Source organism: Haliotis asinina, chromosome 1 (genome assembly GCF_037392515.1).
Source record: "Haliotis asinina isolate JCU_RB_2024 chromosome 1, JCU_Hal_asi_v2, whole genome shotgun sequence".
Taxonomy (NCBI): Eukaryota; Metazoa; Mollusca; class Gastropoda; order Lepetellida; family Haliotidae; genus Haliotis; species Haliotis asinina.
The window spans coordinates 38,849,571-38,870,800 of NC_090280.1; the positions used below are offsets into that span (position 1 = coordinate 38,849,571).

The 21,230-nt window shown below is 40.5% G+C and overlaps 1 protein-coding gene across 1 annotated transcript; it reads right to left on the minus strand.

The window, feature by feature from the left end:
* Positions 1-563: 563 nt before the first annotated feature.
* On the minus strand, positions 564-17,294 carry LOC137291194 (uncharacterized). The gene is made up of 6 exons (XM_067822487.1): positions 17,011-17,294; positions 8,862-8,922; positions 7,971-8,270; positions 6,385-6,684; positions 5,485-5,514; positions 564-4,637 (listed from the first exon to the last, which is right to left on the minus strand). The coding sequence occupies exons 1-6, from the start codon at positions 17,116-17,118 to the stop codon at positions 4,216-4,218; spliced, it is 1,221 nt and encodes a 406-aa protein (XP_067678588.1). The 5' UTR covers positions 17,119-17,294; the 3' UTR covers positions 564-4,215.
* Between the last annotated feature and the right edge of the window lie 3,936 nt (positions 17,295-21,230).

Below are 21,230 nucleotides of genomic sequence, written 5' to 3' on the forward strand. Positions count from 1 at the left end.
GCATTTGACACGCATCAACCAAGTCGGCGAGCCTGACCACTTGATCCCGAACTGAAACAACTAATGTTGACTAAACTAAAGGGCAAAAGAAACGATACCAAGTCGAAATCACTGATATTACAAAACTACAAACCACTATTGCAATATGGACAGTGAATTTTAATAACAGGTGTATGGGCAGGGATTTCGACTAGGTGTCGTTTCTTTTGTCCGTTAGTTTATACTACATGCGTTGGTCAATGATCTTCTGCAAAGAAACTTAATGCCTATGTGGGTTTTTTTGGCCGTCAGTCCTTTTGCTGTATATGACTCCTGTGCTGCTAGTCATAAAGAGAAACCCTCCTTTGGTATAAGTCATCAAGTGCATCATATAGGCATTCTGCTATCATATAATTAGCCACTGTCCCACCACAACAACCACACGTTTATGGGTCTGGAGTGTGCGTGATGCCGAAACTCGTGCATGTGTGCACGTTCTCCCCTCAACCAGTACCCCCAGCACAGGCACCAGACATCCAAAATGAAAACTACAACAAACAAACTAACAACACAAAACCCAACGGTACGCAATCAAAAGTTTATTTACTAGAATTAGGATATTGGTACAAAAGACGTCGCATTCGCCATTTAGGAGATAAACATCATGTGTTGGCCAATTTCCGGGTGTTATTGAGTATTTGAAGCACGGGAATGCATATGGAACCGACGGCGTCAGCCGGAGGTTTCAAATGAAATATTCCCGTTCTTCAAATACTCAATAACTCCCGGAAATTGGCCAAAACATGATGTTTATCGACATTGTAAACAAAAAAGTAAACCAAAGTGGTTTTACTGTCTGCACTCGTTTACATCGAGTATGAGTACAACAGTAAAGTGTCATCACCTGGCCGTTTCAGCTGGTTCCCATGGTAGCATCTGGAGTTGCTCATTTGTGACGTCATTCTAACTTTACGTCACAATATGATTTGAATGACGTCACCACTGTTGATGACACAACAAAACAATTGTTTACGTGTAAATACGCAGTGAATAGTCTTGCAGTTTCCGGGAATCTATTCAGATTACAGAACACAGTGACTTTTGGTTTACAATACTTGTTGTCTGGCATGGCTAGTGCCGATCATTTAGATCGTTTTCATTTGGACAGACTGTGATCATGTGATACATCACTCATACTGCGTAAACAAAGAACGAAAGTAATGAATGAATGAATGAATGAATGGATGGATGAATGAATGAATGAATGAATCATTCAACAATACTCCAGCTATATTGCGGCGGTCTGGAAATAATCAAATCTGGAACAGACAATCCAGTGATCAACACCATGATCATGGACCTGCGCATTTGGAATACGATGACATATGTCAACTAGATCAGCAGGCCTGACCACCCAATCCCATCAATCGCTTCATAGGACAAGCACGGGCTGCTGAAGACCAGTTCTAACCTGGATCTTCACGTATCCTCTCCGGACGAATCACAGCATAACGTATGGCATTACGATCCCCTGTCGACATGTAGGCGTAATATTCAGTGTCCAACAGCATGCACTTAATGGCTGTGGTACGTGAGGCCAACACAGTCATTGATGACCAGGATGATCAAAAGTGATGGTAAAATGATATATAGCAAGCACATATTGATCCTTGATCACCCTTATTTCTAATATTTCTGCTGTGTTGAATAATTTCAGTTAATGACAAACAATATTCTGTCAAAACATTCGCATAGAGTTGGTTTATAGAGTCTGTTGTTCTATACCTAATCTGTGAAAGTCAACTTACTGGTTTGCTGCCCTTTGACGACAGACATTTGAATATGATCAGATTGTTAGGATATGTAGGAACATACACGATGACTTAACTCGGAATATATACTTTGGAATCTAAAGTTAAGTGCAGTAAAAATAATGCACACGAAAGGAAATTACGCTGGGATATCGGAGTGGAAATATGTAAATACATGAGACCTTTCCCTTTCCTTAAACAACTGCAACATCCAAATATTTCCGATTTTCATTCCGCAGGTAGTACCTGATCCTGGGGGTCTCATTCACTGGATATTCAATCTCAACATATACAATAAGTTGAATAAGAAAGAGTCAGTCACATGTACAGATAATAGGTACATCTCACTCTGGGATGTCGATTCCCAGTATGGGATACTGTGTGTCTGAAGTTCATTTCTAGTCACATCCCTGGCATATTGCTAAAATTGGCGTGCAAGCATTCCCTCTCGGGACCGACCCTGACAACATTAGTAATTACTAAAACTGACAAAGGCGCTAGACTGGGAAATTCATCGTGTTGTCTTTTCAAAACCTATCAAGCTAACTGACAAATAATTGTCGTGATATTGCTTAAATATATTACTATAAGTGCTATAAGCGTACTTATTATTTACAAACCAGTCACCCTTTAGATTTAAGAAAGAAGATATGAACACACAGGATACGCTTAGCTATAGAGAATTACAACCACGACTAATATTAGTGACGAGTAATGAATCATAACATTTAAAAACAACAACACATTCCCATTGTGTCATATGCTATGGCAGATATATTGACCAAAAAACTATGACAGTCTGAATGACTTCCTGGTCGGAGCTACAACATGCACGCAAATATTCTAATGATTGTGATGTACTATACATGTATATCGATGACGTCCGGGAAACCCCAGTGTGTATACATAGCTTTTGGACATGGACACGGAGAGGTAGACAGAGTACGCGATCTGATCTTTTTATGGCCGTAACAGGATATCACTGACCTTGTGTGTCTAGCTCTTACAGTGATGTATTTTTGTGCGTACGTGCGAGCGTGCATGTATTGGAAAACATGCCTCTTGGAACCTCAACTATAAACAAAAAATAAACATAATGTAAAACCTGATCACCATAATGTCAGTAAGCTACACCGGGTATTGTCTTTTAACAACATTATTGTTAAAATGGATAGACTTATCATCAAAATGACCTCACGTTATCAGAAATACGCGGGCCATTGTAACTTGATAATGCCCGCAAAGTGCCTGACGAAGAGCCATTTCCATTCCCGTTTTGAGGCAACGTCGTAAGTCGTATGTTCAATCACCTACCGCTCATTTGAACTTGGGTCACATTTGCCACATGTACCTGTGCCATTATGTACATGACAGTTGTACTATAAATTACAAGATGCTGCAATGAAACCATCGACTGGTGCTCTAGCAGTTGAACAGTGACGTCACCTGTTTTGTTCTCTGATGTTTCCATATTAATAAAACGTGTGCCAGTGACCTCCGTCCTTTGTTGTTAGCCGTAAATGCTTCAAAGCCGATGCTGTTGTTGTTATTATCAATTGATAGGAATTAAATCCATTTTTCCTATCAAATGGTAACGCTACCTTTCCTGGCATTAAGATTTGTCCGTCAGTTAACTGAAATACCTCGCGCATCTGCAGATCATAATGGCCTGGAAAATAGCGTTATCCTTAGAGCAATATGCCATACAAAATAACTCGACCGTAAGTCCAATCTGATGACCATATTATTACTGATATAACCGTAACAAACCCCTTTTTCATCATGTTTTTGTCTTGATTTGTTTTTTTTCTGGCATGCATAAATATGTAATTCATGTTTTGTTTACCTTATCATTGTCGGGTTTATTTTATTCTTCTGTTCCAAATATGAAAACGAAAACCAGCGTTGTACAGTTGTTTAGCTGCTTTAATATTCTACCTATTCTTGGAAACGATTGTTTCAGTGGGAGGTTTAAATACGAGTCACGCGTGTTGAAGAATGTGTCCATTTGCCTATTCCTGTACCCTACCGTTATAACCTTATATGCTACCAATACGGTTTAACCTCAGCTGCCGGTACAGAGTGCATAGCCAATACAATACAATAAATGGGTTTGGTTGTTTTGGTGCCAGTTATTCGTCAAGAAGACTGAAAAAGAACCCAGATTTTTTAGTTTCATATGTGTAATCTGCGAACGACTCCAGAGTTCAGAATACGGTGAAGTAAATTGCTGATGTCCGGTCAGAGCAACAAACAGATAAAGGTATACTGTACTGGATCAGTTTAGGACAATCTCATTTCTTGACTTTCATTATTTGTATTATGATACGATGTACTCTCCTGAAGTAGTTTTTCATTTATTGTGGACAGCAGCACTGTAGAGACAGTTGGGAAGAGCGTGAGTGCTGGTTGCTCTGGACAACAATCAGTCCCATTTATATTGTTCCGGGTTGGTTTTTGACATACGCGTTTCTCCAACTTCACTCTTTGTGTGACGAGGACGGCTTCCTGATACAATATACCTTCCAATTCCTTTCAGCCGCCCCCTTTGGTAAATGCCTGCAAAAACAATCAGTGCAATAACACAAACGAATACTGGTAGTCCTATAGCAAGTCCCAGGGTGAGGTCTGTTGGTGATGATTCAGTAACTGAAGTAGCGGTTTTCGGCGTTGTAGACACCTTAGATGGCGTTTGCGATGGCGATGACGATGGCGATGGCGATGGCGATGGCGATGGCGATGACGATGGCGATGGTGATGACGACGGCGCCGGTGATGACGATGGCGACGGTGATGGCGATGGTGAGCTTGTTTGCAAACTGTTGTTATATTTGCTGGTACTGGTTTCTTAAATAGAAAAGGTAAAATACGAATAGAACACGCGGAAAAGTAACATGTTCTCAATTAGACAACACAATCAGTTACACTGGGAAGTAATTTGTCGCATCTTGAATAAAGGTTATTTAGAATGCTAAAACATTGTATCGAAAGAAAACCCTACAAAACTATTGATTAATATATATATATATATATATATAGATGCGGATTGCTAGGAGTAAAGTATGACGAGGGTAGATGGCAATATATTTATGTAATGGCACGCAATTGTTCATTGTACAATTTCGGAGTAGAAGATCAGTACCACTTTCTATTTGGTTGTAATGTCTATTATGCTCGTAGAGAACATTATGGACATACTAATACCAAGCAGGTGAACTAAGTTAATATAAATACTTGCCAGTTCATTAACATATATATTATGGTGTAAAATCTCTCCATGTACTGTATCATTATAATCATGTGTTGTAAACTCAACCTTTGCTATTGTATACATGTTTAAATGTATGTAAAATTTGCAAATGTGTTGTTTACAGGCCCGTGGCCTACAGACAATAAAGGAGACTTCAGAATAGTTGTGTAGTATTTTCAAGACTTGATTATGCCATGCGATTCTGATTCGAATTACTATTATCAAAGTATTATTATAAAAGCCAAATTCCAAACACATTTACAAATTTTAAATTTATATTGAGTCTGACCAGCAAGTTCTTTTTCCACGATGGCTGTGACCTCATTCTAACTTGGAGAAACCCAGGAACGTGTTGCGGTATTATCGGTATTAAGCTCACTCACTCACTACCTCGAACAGACAGATCATCAATCAAAGTTGTGTTGGAGGCCATTAAGTACCTACCTGTCAACCCGGGGGTTGTAGTTGTAGCGGCTACAAACAGAACAAGAGAGATACATGTTTTTTAAGTTGAGAGAATAGTTGTGGAAGTTGATTGTATTGACGAGAAAGCAGACAAATAAGTGAAAAGCATTTTGAGCCGATATCAACATGAGCTGAGGCAATACAACACTACAGCAATCATCCTGGAAAGCAAACGTCAAATATCAAAAGAACGGAGGCCAATGTGCCATCATGTCGAATATATCATAAGTCTGGTGGCACTAAGAGGCATTTTTAAGCTGTGAAGACATTGCTGTTGTCTACTGACTTGAATGCTGTCTTATAAATAGAGAATCTCATCCAAGTGTTCTACTGATATCGAATATATCAACACGGGTTGCCGAGCATAGTTTTAACTTCATCAATGAGTGTTGATATAACTGATCTGTAGACATGCGGGTGAGATTCTACTTATCATCCAAAACCATAGTTTTCAATGAAAAATGTACATCTCTGAACACAGCACTGGCGTTAATTAGATTTGCAGTGCAACTATGTCTCAGCATTGTGACGTCATCAATTTCATGATGTAATAGCATTGTCAGGGTATTACGCAAAATCTACTTTCAAAGCAATATCTCCTAGGCGACATCGTCTGATGTCACACATACGATATCTCTTGTGGAATGCAGTTTTGGTTGATGAGATATTTGTATCAGACTCGTAATCGACACGTCCATTTTTGAATTCGTTACATATTCTGAAGTGTAATAATGCTGAATGTTGCTATCACAGTCAACCTTTTTTAACAAAGAGTGGATCTGAATTTTGAAATTGTTTTAGAATCATGTTCAATGTTTCTTTAAATGATGTTCCCTGAACAAACATTTTACAGTGTTAGTATTACAGTAGAGCACCGACCTGTCAGTTTGGAAACTCCACTGACTGAAAGTGTTCTATCGGTGTCGTCACACCTGAATGCGACACTGACGTCTCCAAAGCGGTCAGATGTGACGATGAAGGAGTGAGGCAGGAGAGTGTCTGTGATGTTGTTCGTTGTGTGGTTCTGTAACAAGACGTCTGTGACGTTGCCAGTTGTGAGATAAAACCCTGCTTGTTGAGAACAGTAGTACCCTCTGAGATCCACTGTCAGGGTGAGATTTGTACCAAGTTGCAGAGCGTTGGTGTCTGTATCGCTGCTGATGTTGCACTTCGGTGGACCTGGTTGCAATGAATGAATGAACACAAATGGAATGAAGAGGAAGGTTTTACATGAATAAATGAGTGAATAAATAAATGCATGAGGAATTCAAACAAAAAACATATATGTAATTCTCCAGAGAGCCACACTGGAGAAGATGAATGGAGAAAATAAATGACAAAAGTAATTATGCAAGAACTAAAAACACTGAACTCCACGGCAGGTCAGATCATAATTAGTAGCGTCACACGTAAACCTCACTCTGACGTCGCTAAGACGTGAAAGGGATATAATGATAGTCTTGTTAAAGATCGCTGAAGTGACATCACTGACATTGTGGTTCATCTTCAACGTCTCTACGACAGCACCAGTAATTAGGCTTAAACCAGCTTCTTCGGAACAATAGTACTCGTTGAGATGGACTGTAAGGAGCAGGGTTGAACAATAGTACTCGTTGAGATGGACTGTAAGGAGCAGGGAGGGCTGTGTCAAGTTCAAGTGTGTGAGTGTACCCATCACTGCAAAGGGTACATTCTGGTGATGGAAAATAATCGACAGTTCTTATAATTCAAACATAATCCTTTTGTTCCCGGAAATTAGTTTGCAGCATACTCTCTTCATTCGTAGCTGAAAAACATTCACCTGCATCTCACAAGGTGGTAACCCGCAACAGATTAACATATCATAAGGTCTACCTGTTGCAGCAATACTCATCCCCATATGGGAACACTGTGTCAAAGTCACTTCGTTTGTCCGTATACATGACGGTGTCCCTGTGCTGACTATTGCCAAGAGCGGCATGTCAGCCTGTGACTGGGTACAGAACCCACTCGAACAGAGAGATCATCCTGTGAAAATAATTCTTTGACTGAAGAAATCATCCACAGGGTAACATGAGGATTCTGAGGCTGAGAATCTGATGATTGATTAGCATTGTGAGGAAGCGTATCCAGAGGCTGGCACATGCGAAGGAAGGTTACTGATGCGGTCGCCCGCGGTTGTCTATACAATCAAAACAATCACTACTGCAGAAATGCATGGCCATTAAATTTGTGACGCAGCCAAGGTAACCATACTTCCTGGCATTAGTGATGTTCACATGAGTATGTATTTGATTAAGTGTAAATTGTACAATTTCAGATTTGTTGTTTTAATTTGCATAAATATGTAACAGTTACCTTTTTAATGTGCTGAATTTGGTTTCTGAAAATATATAACGCTACGTAGGGTTTTTTACTGATATCACTGGGAGACTGGGAGGTGCGTGATTACCACGTATGCGTGTATATAACGTATTAATACTCACTAGCCACCATCAGCTTACACACATCGTCACCGACAACATCGATAACAGTAGCGTCCCCGATTCTCCACGTCCCAGAATCGGTAATCTTCACATTCTCTATACTAAGCGTGGAGTGTGTAGAGTTCAAGACTGCACTGTATCCCGCCACATGGCTGCAGGTGGGGTTACAGGTGACGACATACCGGTTATCAGGTCGAATCCACACGAAGCCAGTGTAGTTGCTTCTATAACCGACTATTGTGTATACTTCACCAATCAGACCGACACCACCTAGACACGATACGTCTGTTGAAGGAATGCCTGGAACATGACATGTTGAACGGATTTGATGTAACTGATATATGACAAATGTTTAAGAAAATATTTCGTTCATATTGTATTCCAGTGCATCATAAGTAATGAAACTCCTCTGCCTATGTCATCATTTCGTTGATCAAGTAATTTCTCCATCCTGGCCTCATCCAACTTCCTTGAAGTATATAACTTTCTAATTATTTCAGGAAAGCTTTTCTTGCTGATAACATGACAGGAAAATATTTTGTTGCAACATTACTAAAAAGCATTAAAGGTAACTGGAAAATGAATCCTCCATTGTAGCACTGCGTAATGAAAATAGTTTAAAAACACACAGCTACCAAGGGAACATTGAAATAAAACAGAAAGATGTAATATTGGACCGAGCAAAAATTGATTTACATTTAAACATCATTCTGAAAATTGCAATGTATCCATTTCAAATTACAGTAATATTTTGATACATCAGTATGCATCATGAAAAATATCTGGTGAAGGATTGTTTAAGTTGATAAAAATGACAACTCACAAATGGTAACTGATGATTATTAAGTGCGGCGTGTTATCAGAACATAAAACGAATATTAACTTACTTACCATTGATAGAAGACACAACCAGGCCCAGTAAAAGGAGATTTTGACTGATCATTATTTTCAACTGAAAAGAGAAATTAAAATAATTAGTAACATGAGTATATTTCTCGATAACGACCTAGTTATAATATGTGAACTTGTGACAAACATAACGCATCCTATCAAATATCATGTTTCGATGTCCAGTATGTTCTTGAGGCCGTTATTTAATTGCTTCAACAATATTAACAAGCTTCACCGCAGAACACTTGAACGTACCATTGTGAACCAGATGCATAACACGTCGTGTTCAGGAGAGTCCACAATAGTAGATTCGATGTCTTTAGAGTGTGGGAAGAAGTTCCAGTTTGAGATGGCCAAGAAAATACAAAACGCTGTGGCAAGGCCTCTGATGACCGGCCTACCGGTAACTGATAACCTTTCAAGATCATCAGAGGATTATCAGGTGCATACCACGTTACGTCAAATTGAAATGTCTCCCTTGTGATGGTAGATTGGCCGCCTACAACTCATTAAGCATTAAAGATGGGGACTTCATTATCCAATGTGTACAAAAGAAGCACCCCATTTATCGATGTAGCTGCAGAATTATCCTTGTTTACCAGGAAGAATCCAAACACTTTTCAATGTATATTGCGGATGACGGCACTCAGATTGAAGTGGTTGCGTCACCTTATTAAATATCTAAATATTTAGTTTACATAAACATCGTTCAAAAGACACATTGATCCAAACATTATGCTCAAGAATATTTAATCATAATAATAATTAAAATCACGCATCTATCCCCTGCTCCAATTTCAACATCCGAAAACATCTGAGTAATAACGACACGTACGCAAGGGCATCCTCTTATGTATTTTCTCACCAGCATTAAACTCATGAAGATGACCAGTTATATCTGCCAGTCTCAGTATGGTGTAGAGTATGTTGCTTGCGAAAAGACATAATTTGCGATAACGTGACCAAATTATCACAAATCCACATGCTAACATGTCTGCCATATTGAATCTATTTTTGTACGAGAAAAAGATCAAACAAATAACATTTGTAAAATGTCACAAGTTGGATTTAGTCCCGTGCGGGATTCGAACCCACACCCTTAGAGTAAGGCACCTAATCCCCAGCACACACAGTCACACTCCGCTGATAAATTTAAATTGACACAGCTCCCAAAGTACTACAATCTTTTCCTGACCGGGAAAGTATAACATACTTTACATCTGACCACGTTCTGAATGACATTGTGTATTCATCGGAAAATGTTCTGCTGAGTAGGTAGCTAGAATTCTTCCAGTGTCGTATTATATCTGTCGCCCCATGAATAAACATAACACATGTTCTCCTCAGAAAAGTGAAGCGTGTGTTCTGATCTGTGTAAAGCATAAAATGTATTGTATCTGGAACATAAAAGAATGACATTCTTCCTCTAATGAAAACACGTTGTCGTGGAGTGCTTTCTTCCCCTATGATAGTCGTGAAGGTCCGGTTTAGAATAGGCCTTCAGCTACCCATGCTTGCCATAAAAGGTTACTCTCCACGTCGTAAGAGGCGACTAACGGCATCGGATGGTCAGGCTCGCTGATTTGGTTGCCACATGTCATCGGTTCTCATTTGCGCACATTGATGCTCATGCTGTTGGTAACTGAACTGTCTGGCACAGACTTGACTTTTTACAGACCGCCGTCATATAGCTGGAATATTGTTGAGTGCGACGTAAATATCAACTAACTCACTGACTCACTCTTCCACTATGATGTCATGTACATTCCCCACTGAGCTTTTCCTCGAGAACCGGACTGAATTTAGGACATAGTTTACTTGTTTGATCACTGACACAAATACGTATTTCGGTATCCATTCTAGTATTCTGATCGGAGGTACGCCGGCATTTCGTGCCTGGTCTCGCAAGCTTTTTAGTGTTCATGGTGCTGTCTAGATCCACGTTTCTAGTTAGTTGTCATTTTGTCGATTGTATCGTACTACCCATTGGAATGTCATTCTGCAGCCTGATATAGACACCTAATTCACGTCAAAGCAGACCAGTAATGTGTTTATCGCCGGACTAGCGAGCGTTAATCAATCAAATCGTGTCATCTTTAACGTCTCACGGTTTCACGTGGCAACGCCAACGAAGACATTAAAGACGTTCAGTTGTCCAATCCATTGAATTGTAACATGAGTAAGTGAGTGAGTCAGTCAGTTAGTCAGTGAGTGCCGCTTTTATCAATATTCCAAGAATATCACTGCTGGGGACTCCAGCAATTGGTGCGAGTCGAATCCGGGTCTTCGGTCACTGTTGCCGTGTCTAAAGCACCAGGTTATACAGCATATAATGTCATACAACACTCGATGGAATACAGCACATCTTGTCTTACATAACAGGATCTTGTGCAGCACACCATGTCATTAACTGTATTGTATTTCTCATTCTTGCTTTGACTCGTAAGATGTGTAGAGGCAATGTGGTGAGAGTGAAAGCAGCAGATATCCGTACCGAAATGTGTAGACATATATTCAAACCTGGAGGTGTGGATGGATTTGACACAGGCTCCAGTAGCATGTCAGCAATGCTCTGACGTAACGACCTGTAGGCGAGACCATACTGCGAATTGAGTATAGGACATGCCGTGATTGATTAACAACTGTGTCACCAGGACTTCGGGTTTAAGATTAGGATAGATAATTCAGAAACTATGGTAGCGTGAAGAGGGGAGGGATGAAGAATGGGGTTGAAAAATTGATAACATATGAGGTGTTAGGGGTGGGCGAATGACGATTGTGTATTCCAGTGAATTCGCAGCAGATTTTCAGTGTGACGAACCTTGAACCCTGGCTGCAGGCCGCTGTGGATTCTTGTCTTTTTGTTCGACAGTGTTCTCGTGTAGCATATCCTGTCTCATTACATGAATAGGTGTAGTAGGGCCATATAATGTGGCACGCTATTCCTCGAGAAAATCGCTGTCGCTGAGTCAGGTCAAGAATTGTGCAGCGTTGTCAGTCGGTGTAGGAGACGACACGGGTAGGAGACGACACGGGTAGGGAATGTAGAACCAGTAGTGGTAGGGGAGGGATAGTGTAAGCGTCAACATAGAGCAATAAGTAGGGGTCAGGATTGTGGTATATGTATTGATAGGGTTTGGGGTAGAGGTAGATGTAGGGTAGGAGTAGATGTAGGGGCAGGGGTTGTGATATGGGTAGGATAGTGTAGACGTAGGTGTAGGTGTTGAGGTCGATGCAGGGGTAGGATTTGGGAAGGGTTTGAGTTGGGGTAGGTGTCGGTGTTGAGGTAGATGCAGGGGTAGGGTAGGGTTTGGGTTGGGATAGGTGTATGTATTGAGGTAGATGCAGGGGTAGGGTAGGGGTTTGGGTTGAGGGAGGCGTATGTGTTGAGATAGAGGCAGGGTTAAGGTTTGGGAAGGGGTTTGGGTTGGTGTAGATGTTGACGCAGATGCAGTGGTAGGGTTTGGGTAGGAGTTGTGATATGGGTAGGATAAGGGTTTAGGTAGGGGTTTTGTTTGGGGTAGGGTAGATCTATGTGTTGAGGTAGATGCAGTGGTAGGGGTTGAGGTAGATTTAGGAGTAGGTGTCGAGATTGATGCAGGGGTAGGGTTTGGGTAGGGGTAGGGGTAAGTGTTAAGGTAGATGCAGGGGTAGGGTTGGGGTTGGAATATGGGTAGGGTTTGGGTACGGTTTGGGTTGGGGTAGGTGTAGGGGTAGTTTACGGTAGTGTGTGGTGTTCGGGTCGGGGTAGGTGTTGTGATAGGGCTGGGGCTTGTAAGGGTAATGGTGGAGGTAGGTGTAATGGTGCCAGAGCTTATAGCAATGTTTTACAGGTGGCATAACAATGTAACATAACGGTGACTGCAGAAATATGGAAGAGAGGATGGTTGGAGCCATATCAGACATGGTACCGGTGAACGATGATACTCGGTTAACCTGTCCCCACCCAGTTCATATTTGGTTTGATTCACTTGGTATATGCAAAGAGACAGACGTCGAAAGACATGGTCGGGCTGCCAAATATGGCCATACAGTTACTATACAGTCGATCAGATACAGGCAGATACGCAAGGAGATTATAACAAACAAAGGCAAACATACAGACACGCACGCACACTCACAGACGAGGTGATCAAACAGATACAGTCAGACTGCAGACTGTAGACGGTGACATGTAACCTTAACACAAGTCGTATAATTAGTTATCAAGATATAACTGATCACACTGACGTTTGTCTCAGTGTGTATATTCATTGTTGGGAAAATAGGTCTACTGAGAGGAAAAAGGTGCAGTTACTGATCAGGGGCTATTGAAGGGCAGATTGCCCACAACAGCTGCGAAGAGAAAGGGTCTAATATTTCTTTGACGAAAAGGTCTTATACCTCAACTGTACTCAGGTTCACCTTGATCGACGTCAAACTCACCAGTTTGAAAAAAAGTATTATTTTGAACAGTAGTATCTACTATTGCTACATGATTTGTGTTTCACCAGGTGCAGTATCCCTGGTTGTCACAATTGCTATTGCTACATGATTTGTGGCATCACTAGGTGCAGCACTATTGGTTGTCACAATTGCTATTGCTACGTGATTTGTGGCATCACTAGGTGCAGCACTATTGGTTGTCACAATTGCTATTGCTACATGATTTGTGGCATCACTAGGTGGAGCACTATTGGTTGTCACAATTGCTGTTGCTACATGATTTGTGGCATCACTAGGTGCAGCACTATTGGTTGTCACAATTGCTGTTGCTACATGATTTGTGGCATCACTAGGTGCAGCACTATTGGTTGTCACAATTGCTATTGCCACATGATTTGTGGCATCACTAGGTGGAGCACTATTGGTTGTCACAATTGCTATTGCTACATGATTTGTGGCATCACTAGGTGGAGCACTATTGGTTGTCACAATTGCTGTTGCTACATGATTTGTGGCATCACTAGGTGCAGCACTATTGGTTGTCACAATTGCTATTGCTATATGATTTGTGGCATCACTAGGTGCAGCACTATTGGTTGTCACAATTGCTGTTGCTACATGATTTGTGGCATCACTAGGTGGAGCACTATTGGTTGTCACAATTGCTGTTGCTACATGATTTGTGGCATCACTAGGTGCAGCACTATTGGTTGTCACAATTGCTATTGCTACATGATTTGTGGCATCACTAGGTGGAGCACTATTGGTTGTCACAATTGCTGTTGCTACATGATTTGTGGCATCACTAGGTGCAGTACTATTGGTTGTCACAATTGCTGTTGCTACATGATTTGTAGCATCACTAGGTGCAGCACTATTGGTTGTCACAATTGCTATTGCTATATGATTTGTGGCATCACTAGGTGCAGCACTATTGGTTGTCACAATTGCTATTGCTACATGATTTGTGGCATCACTAGGTGGAGCACTATTGGTTGTCACAACTGCTATTGCTACATGATTTCTGGCATCACTAAGTGCAGCACTATTGGTTGTCACAATTGCTGTTGCTACATGATTTGTGGCATCACTAGATGCAGCACTATTGGTTGTCACAATTGCTGTTGCTATATGATTTGTGGCATCACTAGGTGCAGCACTATTGGTTGTCACAATTGCTATTGCTACATGATTTCTGGCATCACTAGGTGCAGCACTATTGGTTGTCACAATTGCTATTGCTACATGATTTGTGGCATCACTAGGTGGAGCACTATTGGTTGTCACAATTGCTGTTGCTACATGATTTGTGGCATCACTAGGTGCAGCACTATTGGTTGTCACAATTGCTATTGCTACATGATTTGTGGCATCACTAGGTGCAGCACTATTGGTTGTCACAATTGCTGTTGCTATATGATTTGTGGCTTCACTAGGTGCAGCACTATTGGTTGTCACAATTGCTGTTGCTACATGATTTGTGGCATCACTAGGTGCAGCACTATTGGTTGTCACAATTGCTATTGCTACATGATTTGTGGCATCACTAGGTGCAGCACTATTGGTTGTCACAATTGCTGTTGCTATATGATTTGTGGCATCACTAGGTGCAGCACTATTGGTTGTCACAATTGCTATTGCGACATGATTTGTAGCATCACTAGGTGCAGTACTATTGGTTGTCACAATTGCTATTGCTACATGATTTGTAGCATCACTAGGTGCAGCACTATTGGTTGTCACAATTGCTGTTGCTACATGATTTGTGGCATCACTAGGTGCAGCACTATTGGTTGTCACAATTGCTATTGCTACATGATTTGTGGCATCACTAGGTGCAGCACTATTGGTTGTCACAATTGCTATTGCTACATGATTTGTAGCATCACTAGGTGCAGCACTATTGGTTGTCACAATTGCTATTGCTACATGATTTGTAGCATCACTAGGTGCAGCACTATTGGTTGTCACAATTGCTGTTGCTACATGATTTGTGGCATCACTAGGTGCAGCACTATTGGTTGTCACAATTGCTATTGCTACATGATTTGTGGCATCACTAGGTGCAGCACTATTGGTTGTCACAATTGCTATTGCTACATGATTTGTAGCATCACTAGGTGCAGTACTATTGGTTGTCACAATTGCTGTTGCTATATGATTTGTGGCATCACTAGGTGCAGCACTATTGGTTGTCACAATTGCTATTGCTACATGATTTGTGGCATCACTAGGTGCAGCACTATTGGTTGTCACAATTGCTATTGCTACATGATTTGTAGCATCACTAGGTGCAGCACTATTGGTTGTCACAATTGCTATTGCTACATGATTTGTGACATCACTAGATGCAGTACCCCTTGGTTGTCACAATTGCTACTGCTACATGTTTTAAGGCATTACGTGGTGCAGTACCCTTGAGTGCTACAATCATTGCTTATTGATTGTCTAGTGAATCAGGAAACCCTTTCATAAGAGACATGAACTGCCATTACCATAAGGGTCGGCGTTCAAAAAGCGTCTCTTGATTTCCGCCTCTGTAATATAAAGTAACAAAGCTGCGTCCATTAATTGTCATCACAGGAATGTTGTTGTTTTCTTGATATGCAAGGATTTCCACTTTAAAACTAGTTGTGACTGACTAAAATCTAGCAAGATTGGCAGATTTATTCAGGAAATGAATGTATATGTATGCTATCTTTCAACTGTTGTTTGTGCTGTCTCATATACAGATTGTCAGATATTTTCTTAAGCAGCTATTGAACTCAGAACGACCAGGAAACGAGTTCTTCAGTGATATTACAGCTTGTCCGAAGCCACGAGAAATCTACTATTCCAACTAAATTATAGTAGTCACAATCATGGCATATGTTTCTTTGGACCATTGTCCATATGGCTTGCATAGCTTTTGACTATGGCAGCGGTACCAGTTTACATGTGTCATAAGCATACACAAAAAAACGGTTCTAGATTGCAACTTGCCCGCCATTACTTACTGTTGCTCCGGTGGCCGAGAGGTTGCTGACTTTGTAAGCTGGCGATTAAGTGACGTGATCTGAGAGTGTGCGTTCGGATCTCTGCATTTAGTATGAATTTGTAATTTGTTAAATCGGCTGAAATATTGCCGATGTGAGTACGTGTACATGTACGTGTACATATGCATCTACATCTGCACAGTTATATCCACACACGGACACGCTTTTATGTCCACATCTATAAATACATACCCATACCTATACGTAGATCCATACAGGTCCACATCTAAATATCTACACCTTTGCCCATGCACATGTCTACCTACACGCACCCATTTACACATATTGATATAGCGAGTGTACACACGCACATGCACATATAGTTATAGCAAAATATTAGCTCGTGTAGAGACACACACGCACTCACAAACGCACACATACGGTCAAAGACACAGGCATAGACAACCATCCATCAAACATATACATGCATGAATGAACACACACACACACACACACACACACACAAACACACACACATACATACATACATACATACATACATACATACATACATACATACATACATACATACATACATGCAGTGAACAGCGTATCTCACAAAGCACCTATGAATATCCTTACACAATATGGCCTTCGATATGATCTCCTTTCAGTACGACACGCAATTGGATATTTATGTGTCTGATCCTATGAAGATGAACATAATAATGAATAACAAAATGTCTCACCTGCTGTTTGAGGTAGCAGTTCAAGACGCAATTGTCCAGGTGAAGCTGGAAACACAGCCACGTAAATCCCTCCTTGTTCAACGGCTGTTCCCTGGCTGAGTGTGACATCAATACCTGCTACTGCATGTTTCAGTGGTCGTGGGCATGCGGGATATGCTCAACGTGCAGATCAAGATCGTTTATCCCCAATTCGAATTTGCACCTGGTTCATGGTTCTGACTAGTAATCAACACATCTGGAGTGGGTTTCGTCAAAATGGTGAATCCAATATCACGTCCATCTGTCTCCTTGTTTACGCTGACGCAACTCATAATAATATAAACGTGTCAAAGTTTAAAGACAACTTCAAGTTGGTTTGTTCGTTTGTTGTTTAGCGCCGCAATCAGCAATATTCCAGCTATATTGTTGTGATCTGTAAATAATCCAGCCTCGAGCAGACAATCAAATGTTCAACATGAGCATCGTCTCCGTACTGAGAATGTGATGACATGTGTCAACCAGGCCAGCGATTCTCACCACCCAATCCCCTTAGCCCAATGTTACGACAAGCACCAGGATCTTCATGGGGCTCCAAATTTGGTACTTCAGCTGGATCTGACCAGCCATTGACGGTGTGCGCAAACATAATGCTGAAAAATACTAAGCATCAAGTCAGAGTCCGGCGCACAGTTTATATACAAAGGGTTCGTACTGCAGGGGAACAGTGAGAAAACAGCTGCTCTTCACATGGTCCGTTGTTTATACAAACTGCGGGAAAGTGGAGGGGAGTGCTGATAGTGTGGTGGGATGTTATGTAATTGTAATATTTTTAACCAAACTAGTCACCTGTATTAGTCACCAGATTTGTTATGGTTAGATAAATAATTTGACTTTGATCATCGAACAGACATTGTGAGCAGTAGTGATATGAGATGTGTTCACAGCAGGGAATCAAGTTACTGTGTTCGATCATACCATTGAGTGAGTATGTTTCCACCCCTCTTTATAGCAGTATCCCAGCAATATCACGTCGTGGGACATGAGAAATGGTTTTCACACATTGTACCCGACTTTACAACGACAGTTTATTGTATATGGAGCTGACAGTCAGAGACAAAATATTTTTTTTTTAATATTGCATGGACGGTGGAACGTTTAACATCACGCTCACTAGAGCACGTTAGGTCATATAAGAAAACAGTGTCTTCACTCAACACGTGAGTGTCAGTTCACATTTCCTTATTAGTTGTCGCGAGCTCCGATATCGACAAAACCATGAAGAATAGTACACAAAAAATAACAATGTTGTTCCTATTGATATCCAGGAAAACTTGAATCCGCTCCTTTGTCATAATCCTCACACTTCAACAGTAGCAAACCCAGTGACATTTCCATTCATTTTGTGCATCTAACATCGTTTTAACCATACAAAACAAAACTACACAAAAGGTATTTTCAAACCAAATTGTTGCTTGTACATCATCAACATAGGCACTCTTTTTTTTCGTTTATTTGTTTTAAGACGATCAAAGGAATGAATACAAGTGATTGGAAAAAAAATCAAAACACTCGGAATTTACATGGACAATACTGCAACCACAACAACAAGGTATGGGTTAATATAATTATACATGACATTACATACACGTTAGGCATATTGAGGATAATTGTGTTAATGTAAATTCTGGGGAATTCCTAGGCACTTCAAACAGGCCTTCGTCAGTTTCCCGAGAGAAGCGACTCAGTGCCTACGTAACTTCTCAGGAATTCAACACAAGTACAATGACTGTCACCACCCCGTTTAGCTGTATAAACAGTTCAAAGCATGGTTGTAGATCGCCTTAGTCAGTGGAGCGCTCTATGCTGTCCTGCGGTGAATCATGAAAGGTAGAGCATATCTAATCTTTATCAGCACGCCACGAACCTTATGGAAGACTTCAAGGGCCATGCGTTTGTTTTTCTGTTTTGGGCGGTATTTGTTCAATGTGCATTTCAATATTTTAATTTTCAAGCTATATGATCCCGACAATTCACGGAAGATTTCTTGTTAGTATGTATGTTGAAGATAACATTGGTCCTAAAAAGGCCTTCGTAATTTTCGTTTCTTCTTTACATCGACACATTTTCTTGAAAGTTATACTACCAATCTTGAATTTCGAGTTTACACGTCTTAAAATTCCCGAAAAAGAAACAAAAAAAATAATGAATGGCCCTTAGAGGCTTCCGTGGGCCTTCTCTCCCGTGAAAGAGTGGTTTACTATGGCAAGCATGTCAAGACTCAATTTTGCAAGGAAGGTGGAACGTTTAACGTTAAACACACTAGAACATGTTAGGTCATGTAAGAGGACAGTGTGGTCATTAAACACGCTTGTGAATGTCATTTCACATTTCCTTATTAGTTGTTGCATGCTACACTATCTTCTTTGATGAATAAAAAATATATCATTGAACTTGAATCGAGTATATGCTATCTTGTTTTGACAAAAATAATATTCAGCTTAGAAAAGAAGTTTTTGAATTTGAGAAGAAATGAGTGAGTGTGTGAGTGAGAGGTTCTAGTGTTTTATCAATGTTTTAAAACCGTCTCGGCTTTGAATACTTGATTTCAAAGATGCAAATCACAGTGGACCCTGAGGAAAACGATCGGTTGATATTTTGGTCAATGAACCCAGAATATTCCACGCCTCAGGACTGTCAACGAACCCAGAATATATGCTACTCCTCAGGACTGTCAAGAAAATGTGCCACTAGTACCACAGGTCTCTGTTCCATAGCTTATAAAACCTTTGAGCTGCCCCGCCACTGAGCAATTGAAATGGGAGTGAGTGAGTGAGTGAGTTAATATTTAACGTCACGTCGGCAATATTGCAGCCATATCGTGACGAGAACATACGTGACATAAAAAAGAATATATATATATGCATATTATGAAGAACCTGTCGATGAAAGACAGTAAAACCACCAGACTATCGCAGTTAGGATTTAAAACTAGCGTGGAAACTTAAAAACTAATACATAACTATTTGGACAGTACAATATAAAAACAGGCCATAGATTGCCAACAAAAGAAGGTAGATCACCATACTAGGGACCATGGGGACTTACAGTACCTTTGCTACCGGCATGGTCCCTAGCTGGATTTACACCATCCCCTCAGCTGCTGGCGACTGTATGCAAGATTAGCCACAATTTAAAACGGCACTTATTCTACGATTAAAAAAGTGGAAGATTAAATCTGACTTCAACTGTTTGGGACTTACGTACCCTCTCAGGAGGACAATAATTTTACGGTTCTTCAACCCCCTTCGAGGATACAGCCACTAACAATAATAGTTGTTAATTCAACTTCCAATCATAAAATGTTCATCTATTTACAAGTCATGTAACAGGTCTAATTCTTTTTAAATGAGCACTAACATTACTAAAAAGATCCTTCATAGTTCTTGATTTAAAAAAGTTATCCCTTGTGATGGAATATTCCACAAGTCAAGCAAGACATGCTTGACTGTGATTCTTTCATCACAAGGGATACAAAACGGAGGATCTTCACCTTTAAGCAAATATTCATGTGTATATCATGTGTGACCAATACGACATCGTCGCATGATGACCTCTTCATATCTGGACTGTAATTTCATGTAATTTGTTCATACCTACTTGAGTGTCCCACTTCTTCTGCATCAGATCACGGATGTAAGACCTAGTGATAGCTGTATAATCAGTGTATGGAATAAGAAGTGGAGTCAACAGATTTGTTGAGTGCCAGGTCAGCCAGTGTGTTCCCAGAAATGTCCACGTGGCTGGGTAACCAAAAAAAGACGATGTCGTATTGGCCAGTAGCAAGATCATTATAAATTCAATTATTTCTATTAAAAGTGGATATTTACAAGAAATATTTTTAATAGCCTGAAGGCAAGAAAGCAAGTCGGAATAGATTATATAGTGTTTATGTTTAGGGTGTCTTTGAATATATATAAGAGCTGTTGATATTGCTTTAGCTTCGGCTGTAAAAAGGCACTGCGCCACCCTCCTTGGACCCATCTGTAAATAAGGGTTCATAATTGCTATAGTTATGTTTTAATTGATTATATTCTTGTTTGTTCTGTAATTCATTCGTTTCTGATTTTTTAAATGAAGTTAATGTTAGGTCGACCTGTGGCCTAACCATCTGCCAAGGAGGAGACGAAAGAAGACGGGAGGGAGCTATGTTTTCCAGCTCAATGCCGGCCGCAGAAAGAAAG